General features: G+C 43.2%; 1 protein-coding gene across 2 annotated transcripts in view; it reads left to right on the forward strand.

Annotated features, from left to right (window-relative positions):
* abcc8 (ATP-binding cassette, sub-family C (CFTR/MRP), member 8) overlaps positions 1–13,739 on the forward strand; it is a 71,666-nt gene that overhangs the window by 16,567 nt on the left and 41,360 nt on the right. For both annotated transcript variants that reach the window (XM_080761364.1, XM_080761365.1), the window contains exons 7-11: positions 2,262–2,450; positions 3,740–3,904; positions 5,788–5,943; positions 9,734–9,868; positions 11,140–11,302. In XM_080761364.1, coding sequence (XP_080617490.1) covers positions 2,262–2,450; positions 3,740–3,904; positions 5,788–5,943; positions 9,734–9,868; positions 11,140–11,302 — 808 coding nt within the window. The remainder of the gene's footprint in view (positions 1–2,261; positions 2,451–3,739; positions 3,905–5,787; positions 5,944–9,733; positions 9,869–11,139; positions 11,303–13,739) is intronic.

The raw sequence follows: 13,739 nt of genomic DNA on the forward strand, positions 1-13,739 counted from the left end.
GAACGTCGCGAGGTCATTCCCGTTCCACTGTGAACGAGGTGACATCTCGACCCCTGCGGGGGTGAGAGCATAGCACTTCATGGGAAGTTAATTTCACACACTGCGTGTGTACGTGGCACGTGCATGTGTCTGAAATGTACTCCTCCTTCCCATATTTGAAGCCAAGGGAGACCTGTGTGTGTGTGTGTGCGTGTGTGTGCGTGTGCGTGTGTGCGTGTGTGCGTGCACGCGTGGCGGTGGATGTGAAGGCTTAAGTTTGACCGAAAGCTCACATGGAAACAAGAGGAGAGATGATAACAGTCACGTCTATCCCCACACACAGAGAGAGAGAGAGAGAGAGAGAGAGAGACAGAGAGAGATGTGTGTATACAGTACACTATGATGCTCTGGGCTGGAGTGTTTGTTGTGTATTACAGTCCAGATGTTCCCTCTGATCGTCACTCACTGAGTCACTGAACTGTCAAAAGAAACTGTTCCCACAGCACACACGCTCGGCTACAATTATGCATCCCTTTTTTCCACGTGCTGCTTGCAGAAATCATCCAAATAGACAGTGAGGAAAAACATGTCATATTGACATCATCCACCTATTATCAGAACATCTAAGCTGTAAACACTCTGGGCCCAGACATTAGACACGTCCGTTGTTCTTTGTCATTGACTGGTTTCAGAGGTGGGTCACTTATTCTTGACTTAAAACTGTAGACACAGCAATTTCTTCCGGTAATTAAGATTCAAGACTTTATTGCCATGTCAACGGAGTTGATTGGAATTTGTTTCAGTGCTCCAAAAACAGACAAATAGACACATATTCACATCACATATTCAGACAGTAGAAAAAGATGCAAAAGTGCAAACATCATATGAGAGAGACCAAGAAGAATGCAATGTTACAATACATGGTAAATAAATAGCAATTCCTCACAGTTCATCGTTCTTACAAAGCAGCTTCACGCTGCAAAGTGCCAGTGAAAAGAGGGTCAGCATTCAGGAGGCGAACAGCCTCGGGATAAGTGCTATTCCTAAAGCGGGAGGTATTGCACTTTAGAGACCGAAGTCCTTTAACCTGAGGCCAGGGGTGCAAAATGAGAGCTGGCAGGGTGGGAGGGGTCGGCAATCACCTTCTGCATCCTATGCAGTATGCAAGATGGAGGTGACAGATGGGCGGTCGAGGCCAATTATTTTCCAATGCTCTTTAAAAGCTTTTATAGTGTGACCGACTGGCTGTCTAAGTGTGTTAAAAATGAACTTGCCTCTATTCCTCAATATCAGCGAAGGGAATACACTAATACTTAATTCTATTTCTTAGTACACAAAAGTCCGATTTATAGGTCTGCTGAAAACGGCAAACCCACAAGCATAGAATGCTACACATCATGACGTGTTGTAAGCTTTCAGGTCTGCTATTTTCACCGTGTGGCACGCCGTGCAACGGAGCATAGATTAGGCATAAATATTTGATGAACTGCTTGCATACTGTGTAGAGAAACAGCATTAAGCAAATCACTTTATGCCTAACAGACTGCGTTTCTCCAGGATGTGCTCATTCCAGCTTAAATGAATTGTCACTTCCTCTGTCAAACACATTTCAACCCATTAAGGTTGATTAAAAAAAAACCTCATACCATCATTGCACCATTTTGGAAAAATATTATCTTTTGAAGTGTCTGTTTTATCTCTATCTTTAGCTGCTCCTCCTCTCAAAGAGTTTATACACAGGAAGAGAGACAGTGGTTATATGGTACCAGATCTGTATCCAGGGGTGACTGTGAGGTATATGGCAGAAAGTCTACCTTCAAAGGTTGTCAATACTGGAATGAGCTAGCTGCCTGTCACACTGAGGGAGATCCCCACTTTCACAGATTTTAAAGGACAATTGAAACAGCAATAGTTTTAATCTTTTCTTATTTTCTTTATGCGCAAGTTATTTACTTACAATTCTATTGCCCTTTAAAATGCTGCTAAACTAGATACATGCACTTTTTACCTTGTACTTTGCTTCTTGTAGGCCTATGGTGTATGTATATGTTTGTATGTTTTGTCTCGTAGTACCGGTTGTTGTATACGTGCTTCACTGCCTGCCTGTTTTGTTTGTGTTGTGTGGATGAAAATGTAGCATCTTCGCTAATTCCGGTGTATTTAAGTTGCATTTATTTGTTCATTACTATGCTTGTCCCGTCAAAATATACAAATAAAGTAAAATAAAGTAAAGTAACCACTGTCTGTCTCGCTGATGTGTTCTACCAAACCTTTTCTTCCAGAGACCACAGGGCACTGCACCCCAGGGGCCCAAGTGGATCTGGCAGGCCTTGCGGAAGGCCTTCGGCAGACCCCTCATCCTTAGCATCACATTCCGCTTCTTGGCCGACCTGCTGGGCTTCGCCGGCCCTCTGTGCATCTCTGGCATCGTCCATCATATCAGCAAGGACAACCAAACCAACCAGCCACCGGTGGGAATGCAGTCTCATGACCTTCCACGCCATAGCAATAGCTTAGCTTAGCAACGCATCCCTCACCGACCTTAATCCGGTCATTTTAATGCATACCTCACCAACAGACAGACAGACAGACAGACAGACAGACAGACAGACGAGTCATTACAATATTTCCACACGTACACTTTGCGTGGCATAATTAAAACCACTTAGCAGATAGCAGCTGTGTTTGTGTGTGTGTTAATTAGAACAGTCACGAGAGTCACTGCGAAACTGAGACAAAGTAGGAATAAAGAACGAGAGGCAGAGATATATAGTTGTATAGACAGAACGCAGACAAAGACAGACAGACAAATTCAGCCGGCCGTGACAACCAGTGTCAAACACTGTCTTCCAAAAGGTCAGCTCTGAGTTCCGATGGGATGTTTTATGAATATGATACTTTCTCTCCCCAGCAGCACACCTGTCCTGATAGTGTCCCAACTATCTATATTTAGGCCCTGTTAAATATTTATGAGTGCTATTAGCACTCAGACAGCTACTCTAACAGACTATCAATGTGCATCAGACAGACATTCCAATTATTCGTTTGAAGTCCATCCAGACAGCAGCAGAAGCAGCAGAGCAGACAGTATTATTTTCTTTGGTAAATAAATATAAATGGGCGCCTTTATCCAAGGTGGTTTACATAGATTGTGCATTACATTCACACACCGATGGCGGTGGAAACCATGCAAGGCACCAACCAACCCATCAGGAGCAATTAGGGGTTCAGTGTCTTGCTCAAGGACACTTCAACACTAACTCTGCGGGGCCCATGGGTTCGAACTGGCAACCTTGCGGTAACCATCCAGCCACTCCACCCCTGAGCCACCGCCGCCCTTCTTTATAGAGAAAGAGCACTCTTAAAAACTTTAAACCTGGCATTCCTTGTTTGGGTAAATTGTCATTGTAGACAAAGGTTTTCAAAACATGAAATAGAGTCTGAGGATTTGATGGTGTGGTCTGTTACTCACGTTGTTATCATCTTATCAAAAAAATCTAACGTCAATCAAATGTAAGTGATAACATACATGTAAACAGACATATTTGCTCCTTATTCACTTTCGCTATCCAGCTCAGTCTCCTGATATCATCCCTAGATAACAAAGTAAGAGGTGTCTGCTTTATTTCAGTTTGATTAAGTGTTCAGATAGTAGCTCCCATAATGAGAGATACTTTCAGATAGTAGCTCCCATAATGAGACATAATGATGCCATGTAGGTCTAGATCTGGTCCTCACCCACTTTCCTCTCTCCTTCCAGATCAGGCTGATGGGGATCTATTTCATTTCCTCCAAGGGCTTCCTGGAGAACGCCTACGTGCTGACTGTGCTGCTGTTCTTCGCCCTGCTGCTGCAGAGGACCTTCCTGCAGGCTTCTTACTATGTGGCCATCGAGACGGGCATCAACCTGCGAGGAGCCATTCAGGTAGCCCACCCATCCTTAGCATCGTCCTTACCATGGTTATTGCCATGACATAATCACTCTGTCTCTTATCTCTCTCTCTTCTCTCTCTCTCTCTCTCTCTCTCTCTCTCTCTCTCTCTCTCTCTCACACTCTCACAGTCTCTAAAGCTGCGTTCAGACCTGAATGTATAAATTCGCCTCGGTTTGTCCCGTTTGTACCGTGGCAGGTCGCGCCGTGCCTATTTGCACAATTCTTGTATGTAATCGTGCCGCTCTAACTGTCCTAGTCTGAACGCACCTTTATTCTCTCTCACTTGTCTCTCACCATCACACTCTCTCCTAGCCTGGTTTCCAGCCTGATCCACTGCTTTCCATCATTTGTTTTGACACTTCTCTAAGTGGCAAACCAAACCACGGAACGCAGTGGATCAGGTTGGAAACAAAACTACCACTCCCCTTCCCTCACCAGTCACCACCCCATATCTTTCTCTCTCTCTCGCACACGCACGCACGCACGCACACGCACACACACACACACACACACACACACACACACACACACACACACACACACACACACACACACACACACACACACACACACACACACACACACACACATCCCCCTCACACATAGACTTGTGTAGCCAGACAATGTCATACTGTGACAGGCAGAAAGGACTGGGTACGTGAGGCTACCTCACACACACCATCCCCCTTTCTCCCACGCGCGTAGCGTGGATCACATTTTTGACTGGGCCAATTTGGAGCGCGGGTGTGGGGTGTGGTGGGGTGTGGTCACTGTGGTGACCACATGCGTCTGTGTTCCTCCTCCATGTCAGCTGATATGTGAAACTGGTTTTGCAGACTTGCTAATTTGAAAACGAAGGTGGCATTAGCTGTGGTTCGCTACAACAGAAAATTGCATGCATAGGGGTTGCCAGTGCCAATCTTTTGTTTTGTTTTGTTTTTGGCCCATGTATTTAAAGGAATCGAACCTCAGTCTCCCACTCGGCAAACCAACGCTCAACAGATAGATACCAATAGAGCTGAGCCCGGTTGGCAGAGTTGTTGTGGTCTTGTCTGGGGAACTAACTTGCAATGACAGAACGTTTTCATGGGACACAATATATTATCTTACCATCTGTCTTCTGCCCCTGCTATTTTGGCTGTCAGTGAAATGAGCTGTCGCTTGTTATAGCTACTCAAAGCAACGTGTGTCAGAAAGATCTATATACTTTGATTTTAAGTTAATATGGGGTAGAGCAAAAACAACTCACAGACATAGATTCGCCCAGACGTGGTTGAGCGCAGCCTTTTTGATACATTTGTTATTTGGCAGGCAGACTCCCGATTAGATGTTCCAGGCTGAGACAGATTTTACAATTGCCTTCTAAGCCAGTAGTTCTTTACTACTACTACTTTTCGTGCCAAGGACCCCCAAATTAATACGGTATATGGCCGCGGACCCCCATCTGAAAATGTTTTGTTGTAGGGACCCTCGGAAGAGAACATCTGTGTTAAAAAAAAATCTACATTTCAAACACTTACAAAATTAACACAAAAAATAGCTGATGTACTGTACAAGCTTACAGTGCGGCACGAGGTGACGTGCTGTGGCCTTGTAGATCTACTACTTTTGAGAACCACTGTTCTGAATCCTCCTAAAAACGTATGTCGCTACATACACTGTATAGTGTATACAGTATATGTATAGCTAAAAAAATTGAAATGGCAGATGCTTTCCCGGTTTTAATGGGTTACAGTAATATAAATGATAACTGAAAAAGTGGTGGGGACGACATGTCCTCTGCCCCCCCACCCCACCCCTCCAATACTATTATTCATTATTGTGTGGTTTGAAGCCTATAGCTTTACTCTCCTCTCCCGATCTCCTTTCTGCAGACTAAAATCTACAACAAGATCATGCGTCTGTGTTCCTCCTCCATGTCCATGGGTGAGCTGACCGTGGCTCAGATCTGCAACCTGGTGGCCATCGACACCAACCAGCTCATGTGGTTCTTCTTCCTCTGTCCTAACCTGTGGGCCATGCCAGTGCAGGTGAGACCAACTCGTGCCAACTGCCAATTCTGATCACCAATTACCAACGTTTTGACCGATATTTTCTAAAATCAATCAAATCAATTTGAAACATAGATTTGATTCAAGTTTCTAGAACATTTATTATTAATCAACGGAATATAAGAATGAACAAGTATCTTTTTACTTACTTTAACAAACGCGTTAATATAAAATATAGGCTTCACAAACTGTGTAAGTGATTTTATTGATTCATCTATCTATGAGCTCACAATGTGTCATGAATGATGTGATGCGCTTGTAGTTTAGCTATTTTTTTTAATGCTATAATTAATAATAGCATGCCCAAAATAGGTATTTCCAGGTTGAAAGTGCTTAGAAATTCGGAGGTGCATAATTGCCATTACCGAGGTTGCCAAATAAAGCCAAATAATGGCTGATAGGGCGCGCTCTACCGGCCCCACTATCCATTGGGAAATGGTTTTGTTTCGTGTTACATGTGGTTCTATGATCTTGATCATAATACACAATACACAATACACAATACACAATACACAATACTGTCCTTCACAGACAGAATTGTCACGGTTGAACAACACAGGGTCAGGTCAGGTCAGGGCAGATTTCCGGAATTATAATTAGAATGGATTGACATGCACGCCTCACGTGTATAGCAGATTGCGACCCTGTGACCTTCTTGAGAAGGTCTTGAGACTGCTGCATGAAATGTCAAGTATAATTCATTTATTGTTGTTATTTCCAGCTTTAAATTCTCAGAGGGAAATGAAAGGGCTATTAATAAAATCTAATAAATAAAATCATACAGCAGGCCTCGGAGATGCTCAAGAAGTATAATATGTCAATATTTCTTGCTTGCTTTTTACGTGACAGATGCCATGATATGTGTATAGTATGTATAGTATAGGATAAGAAACCTGGTCGGTTAGACCTGTCTTTGATAATGTCAGTTGAAATATGATTGTATCACAGAGAAATGATTGATATTCATATATGAAGTCCAAAATGCAGTTGACTCAAACCGCAAGTATTCATAACAAGTTAACAACACTGTCACTAATGGCTAAACACTGTTTAGCCATTCGGTTTTTTAGGGTTATGCAGTCTATTGTCAAAACAGCAGGTTTTCAGTCATATTTCTGCCGTTAGATAAGTGTTGAATTTGATGACGATGAGATGACGCTTACATACATTGCCCAAGTTATTTGTCTTGGAGGCTGTAGCGTCAGCTAGGTCGGGAGATAACAGGGGGTGCACGGCCCAAAACGTTTGAGAACCACTGGTGTAGACCTTATTATGTTTTTTCTTTCTTTTTACTTTTCCTCTTTGCTTTATACAGTAGGATTGTTTATTGTACAAAACCAAGCAAATGACAAAATCAATATCTAACATTATGTTCTCCAAGCCTTTATCCTAAATAACTATCATTTCCATTCTATAATTTCTTTCAGACAGGCGGCTCCACACAAAATGTCTAAATTAATTAGAAGAATTTGAGTGAATGGTTTAACCGAAGGTCTCTCTTATATTGCTCATGCAGTGCTGTATCTTAAATAATATTCAATCTAATCTAATCTACACAATGCAGTGGAAACACTTTGTTTTAGATCCGCAATGTGGCTGAACTAATCACCCTGGCAGCCTGCTGTGTTAACTGGCAGCATATGCCTTGTTGGTACTCTTCCATCGTGTGAATGTGAACAGAATCAGTATTCCAACTCTGTTTGCACCTGTCTGCACCAAGCAGAAGCGCCAACACCTTGTCTTCTACCTCAAGGAAACCTAGCTTCTGCAGTGCACTCTAGTCATTTTCTACAGCCCCATCACTCAGTGATGGCTACAGGAAAATTGTGACTGGGGGGGTAAATGGTAAATGGTGCATTTATATAGCGCCTTTATCCAAGGCGGTTTACATGGATAGCATTACATTCACTCATTCACTATGGGCTATGGGGGGCTGGCTTTTTTAATGCATTTTGGTTTACATAGAAGTCAGTCAATTGGATTGACTGAATTGAGCCATCCCTGAGCCCATGTCCAATTATCTCCATAGATAGTTCTGGCAGAGATCAATCCTCACCATGCTAAAGTTAGTATGTTGGAAAATCGTGAGTGTTAATTTAACTCAGAGTTAACACAGAGAGTAAAATGATAAATGACGTATAAAGGCAGATGAATCGCTTACTGTAGGAGGAAGAGTCAGGGGCGAAGGGGGCTGTCAGTGCGTCGGTTGATATATTTACACATCGTTGGGTCTGATTCACTTTAAAGACCTCATGGGATTGTATGTGCGTGGGGGAGGCGTCTCGACAGATGTAAAGTCATAGTTGCATAACGTCAACAATTTGATGTATTTATTTATGTGCCATCCAACTGTGCATGTGGCAGGTACAGTAATGATCATTTTGTAGGCTGGCAAAGACTGAGCCCCAGCGTGTCCCCAACCCCCGCACACGCTTGCATGAACGCATGCACGCATGAATGCATGCATGCATGCATGCACTTATTCCCTCACTTATCCTCACTTTATGCCAAGCCTTGGCTTGCCTCCTGGTGATGGATGAAGGACACAGAGAGTATGTTGGTGTGAAATGTTCCATCGTTCTCCATCTGTCTGTGTGTGTCTCCTGGGAAGGTGGGATAGCTGCTACTCAGCAGGAGCAGTGCATGCATGATGGAAGAAGTATTACTAAAAGTAGGGATGTGCCGATGACTTTGAGACATTTTGGCCGATATCGATATCCGATATAATTAATTGCTGTTCTGGCCGATAACCGATATTACCGATGTCGATACGATCTCATTCTGTATTAAAAGTTTATAATAATTTACATCTATGTAAATAAAGTAACAGGGTATCTGCTGCACTGCAAGTCAGATTTAACTTTAATACCTTATATTTAATATTGTGTGAGCTTGTAGGTCTGTTCAAGCTGATACTTTCGGCTTGTTTATCTCTAAAGACAATCGGACCGATTAATTGATGCTGATTTATCAAAAAACAACTAGAATTAGAAAAAAGTTTGCCGATTAATCTCCCATCCCTAGCAGAAACCTATATACCGGTAGCTGCATGTCCGAAATCAATCATTATGGGCAAAGACCCGTACCATTTATCATATAATAGGTCAAGAAATTTCTTGTAATGTAATTTCTTAATGTCAATTAAGATTACAATTAATGTCAATTGTAATGTCATTATATTTCTTGTAATGTTAATGCAATGTCAAGAAATTCCTTGCAGATGATTATTTTCAAAATTTCTATGGAAGCGCTCGTTATCAGTGAAGCAACCTCCTGCTGCCTCCTGCATTATGTGCACATTCAAAACAGCTGGTACACATGGGCCGTTGAGTGATAGTCAACGAGCACTTACAAAATCATCTGCAAGGAATTTCTTGACAGGAAGTAGCTCATAAAATGTCTATGGTGGATTTTTATGAAACAAACACTTTACAGATTGAAAGAGGATAATTCAAGCTTTCCCTACAGCTGCAATGTTGGTGATTTTGACGTTGTTTAAATAATTAGAGAGGACTTTTCTGTTTGGATGAATGGGTTGTCTATGGGAAGTGTCACCTAGGTATCACCTTGCTGGTAAGATGGCAGCCGTGTGAATATCATCAATAGGGAGCAGTGTCAAATGCAATTTAGATGTACCTCTTTTTGAAAAGCAATTCAATCTTCTCCGCTTTTCTTCGACAAGGTACCTGATCCCTCTCTCTTGGTCTCTTTCACGCATGCACAGTCTATCCCTGCCGTCCCACTAAGACTAACCTGTCTGTATTCTCAGATCATCGTAGGAGTGATCCTCCTCTATTACCTCTTGGGAATCAGTGCTTTGATCGGGGCGACTGTCATCGCTGTGTTGGCTCCGGTCCAGTACTTTGTGGCCACCAAACTGTCCGAAGCACAAAAGAGCGCTCTGGTGAGTCTTTATACAAAGTCCCGTTGATCAACTGTTGTTTTTATCTCCAGGTGTTTTGTGTCCTTGTAATGCAAAGTACTGACTGCACCAAGGGAACCAATCAACCAACATTGATTTATCCATAATCACAGCTATTGAAGTAGTGGTTGTAATTATTTAGTTGAGTAATGGTGGCACATGCACACACACACACACACACACACACACACACACACACACACACACACACACACACACACACACACACACACACACACACACACACACACACACACACACACACACACACACACACACACACCAAGTGGGAAGCAGAACAAACTAGAACTAGAATAATGTTACCATTTTCTACCTGGTTGAATGGAACAGAACAAATTGAATGTCTCTAATGTGTTCATCTTGGCCATGTATCAGATTATATTGGCAATTTAATTTAAGCATTTATTCACTCATGCCCACAAGGCTATTCAACTGTAATGAGAAACACAAGGATATTTGCATCTGTAGCCATAATTGCTCATACTGTATGTGAAGTTATGTCTGTGCAATTGCAATTATGGCTCTACATGGCCATGGGCCATTATCATTGAACCATGTAGAAGATTGTCATCATTTAGCACTCTTGCACTACTCTGTGTGTGTGTGTGTGTGTGTGTGTGTGTGTGTGTGTGTGTGTGTGTGTGTGTGTGTGTGTGTGTGTGTGTGTGTGTGTGTGTGTGTGTGTGTGTGTGTGTGTGTGTGTGTGTGTGTGTGCGTGCGTGCGCTAATTATCCAATTAACAATATAAACTCATAGGATGTCCTTTTTATCCGCGAGGGAAATTAATTTTACAGATAAAAACATGATTAAAACACAGTTAAAAGACACTACATTAAAACTACCAACTATAAATCTAAAATATCTAAAAGATATATAATTTTTGTAATTGTTTTCTTTCTTTTTTAACGAGAATGAGTGCATGTGTGTGCATATATGCACATGCATTTGTGTGTGCGCTCTTGCGTGCGTGCAAGTGTGAATGGGGGTTATGTTAAGTCCAGGTCAGGTTCTGGGGGGTGATGTCTATTAAGGAGGCTAATGGCAGAGGGGACACTGTCGTTTTTCTTCTTAAATAAATAAATAAATCTGCTGCTGCTAAAGGACAGGATCTGAAAGCAGGTGCCAAGCTTTCTTCCCTTGCCCTCCAGCCACTGGAGGATTGAGCACTGCATCACGCAGAGCTTGTATCCCAATGTCTACAATGTAATCAAAGCCTGCCCGTTCTATTTCAGGAATACTCCAGTGAGCGGCTGAAGAAGACCAATGAATTACTGCGTGGCATCAAGCTGTTAAAACTCTACGCCTGGGAGCACATCTTCTGTGACAGCATCGAGGAGACTAGGAGCAAAGAGCTCTCCAGTCTGCAGACGTTCGCTCTCTACACAACCATATCCAGTATGTAATGTTATGTCATACTATAGGTATAGTAGGCTCTCTACACAACCATATCCAGTATGTAATGTTATGTCATACATACTATAGGTATAGTATGACCCCAAACAAACTGTACAGTTCCTGTATGGCAGATCATTATGATAAGGAGTCTCAAGTTGCCAGATGGTCAGAGAAAGTGATTAATTTTTTTTTATTAGGGCTGGGACTCGATTAAGAAAAAATATGTAATTCATTCTAGGCATTTTAATTAATTAATCGAAATGAATCGCATTTTAATTGCATATCAATATTTGACCTGAGAAGCCTTTTTTCAATTAAAACGGAATACGAGAGAATTAATGAGTGAGGTTTCTTTTTATATAAATTTCCCAAGCAAAGCAAAGTCTGATCGGCTTATTCTCCCATTGCGTGCACCAGTATGATCTGTACGCCTGAGCATAAATGCATGAATGTAGTTAACTACCATCAGTGTTCACTTTAAGAGAAGGAGTTTCCACCCCCCACCAGCCCCATACACACACTCAATAATACACACACTTTGCTATCATTAGCACACATGCACTGTTTACCTCTCGCCAGAAACGTTTACGGGAGCGACGTCACAAATGACATCCGAACTTTGCATGGCTGAAGATCAAGGACAGCTCTCCTGGATTCCGACTTATGGAGGTTTGAAAATCCTCCTTTGAACTGCGGTAAACGGAGATCAGATTTAATGTCCCATAGCTGGTGGTGACGGAGGCGTTGCATAGCAACCGGATCAATGTTAAAAGCTGCCGTGGGGCTTAACCATTATATACACAGATAGGGGTCCGTATATATACGGACATGGTAGAGAAATAATTAATCAGTTGAACTCCCAGCCCTAGCTTTTATATTTATAAAATCCACAGACTTAACCACTTTCAGAGATGAAAGTATGAAAATATAAACCAATGAAATAAAAAGAGCTTTTGACTACCGGTATATACATTATGGTTATTTTCTCCATTTCCTAAAAAGTTACAGTTTTGCAGGGTTTTGCCTGACAGTGATTATGTTACATTGAGCACATTGAAAAAGCCTCACCAAGTTGATTGCATCCGTGTGAACTGGGTTTGTATACAAACCCAGTTCACACTGATGCAATCAACTTGAAATCCATATCTTTTTTTAAATGGCTTCATGACCGGGATAAATATTTCTGGTATGTGTGAATCTATTTGTGGCCCACATACAGATAGGCAGTGAACGTTGAACAACGATAAAAGTGCACTCCTCTGAACGAATAGCTCTGCCAGGCTGGGTTGCCTGCCAGGGCTGTGTAAGTCATGGATTGGGCAACACTAGGGTTAATTTCTTTAACGCTCAGAAAACCAGCGATAGACTATTTTCAACAGATCTGCACATTTGAACCTGACTCCGCCAGATTGCTGCAGTATTGAGTTCACACGTTCCCTCCTGCCTGCATCTGGGCTCTCTCATGCAGAAACGATGAACCGGAAGCAGCGGGACAACGATCTGATATCTCCATAATAATTTAGAGTTGTAGTCTTGTTAGGTTGAGTTTACATTTGTGCTGTGGCACAGCTTCAATACGTCATCACAGCGAGTGCATTCTCCGGCAGCGGCAGCAGCCACGGCACTGCCGCCAATTGCCGGCACGTGCCGGCACTTCCCGGCACATGCACCTTCCAGCACGTGCCAGCACTTCCCGGCACATGCACTTCCCAGAACCTGCCGGCACGTGCCGGAAGGTTCCGGCATGTGCCGGTGGGTGGCGGGGGGTCACAACGAGCCCACCCCCGTCCCAAACGGTTGAAAAATGACAGTTACCATTTGGGGGTCTCGGGGGGGGGGGGGGGTCCCTGGGGGTCCCCGAACCTTGAGACCCCAAAGACGCCCCCAGGGGGGCGACACAATCACAACGAGCCCACCCCCGTCCAAAACGGTTGAAAAATGACAGAGTTACCATTTGGGGGTCCCTGTGGGGTCTCGGGAGTGTCCCTGGGGGTCCCCGATCCTTCCGGGAAGTGCCGGCACGTGCCGGGAAGTGCCGGCACATGCCGGCACACACATGCCGGCACACACTGCCGGAAGGTGCCGGCACGTGCAGGGAAGTGCCGGCACGTGCCGGCAATTGGCGGCAGTGCCGTGGCTGCTGCCGCTGCCGGAGAATGCACTCACTCCTTCTGCTGATTTGGTCCGGAGTACATCGTCTCTGCCCGAGAGACACCAGACTCTCCCTTCTGGCAGAATGCAAATGTTGTCCAGCAGGGGGAGTGGTTTTACCAGGATAGCAAATTTGGGAAATGAGATAATAATAATAATATAATATTGTTTGATGTGAATGTTGTTCAGTTTTTGATGGAACATTAAGAATAAGAGGGCCTTGATATAGAATCATATTACTGTGTGTCTGCATAAACCCTACATTAAGTTGTCTACCTGCATTGTT

This window comes from Protomyctophum bolini, assembly GCF_963924005.1.
Source record: "Protomyctophum bolini genome assembly, chromosome: 4".
NCBI classification, from domain to species: Eukaryota; Metazoa; Chordata; class Actinopteri; order Myctophiformes; family Myctophidae; genus Protomyctophum; species Protomyctophum bolini.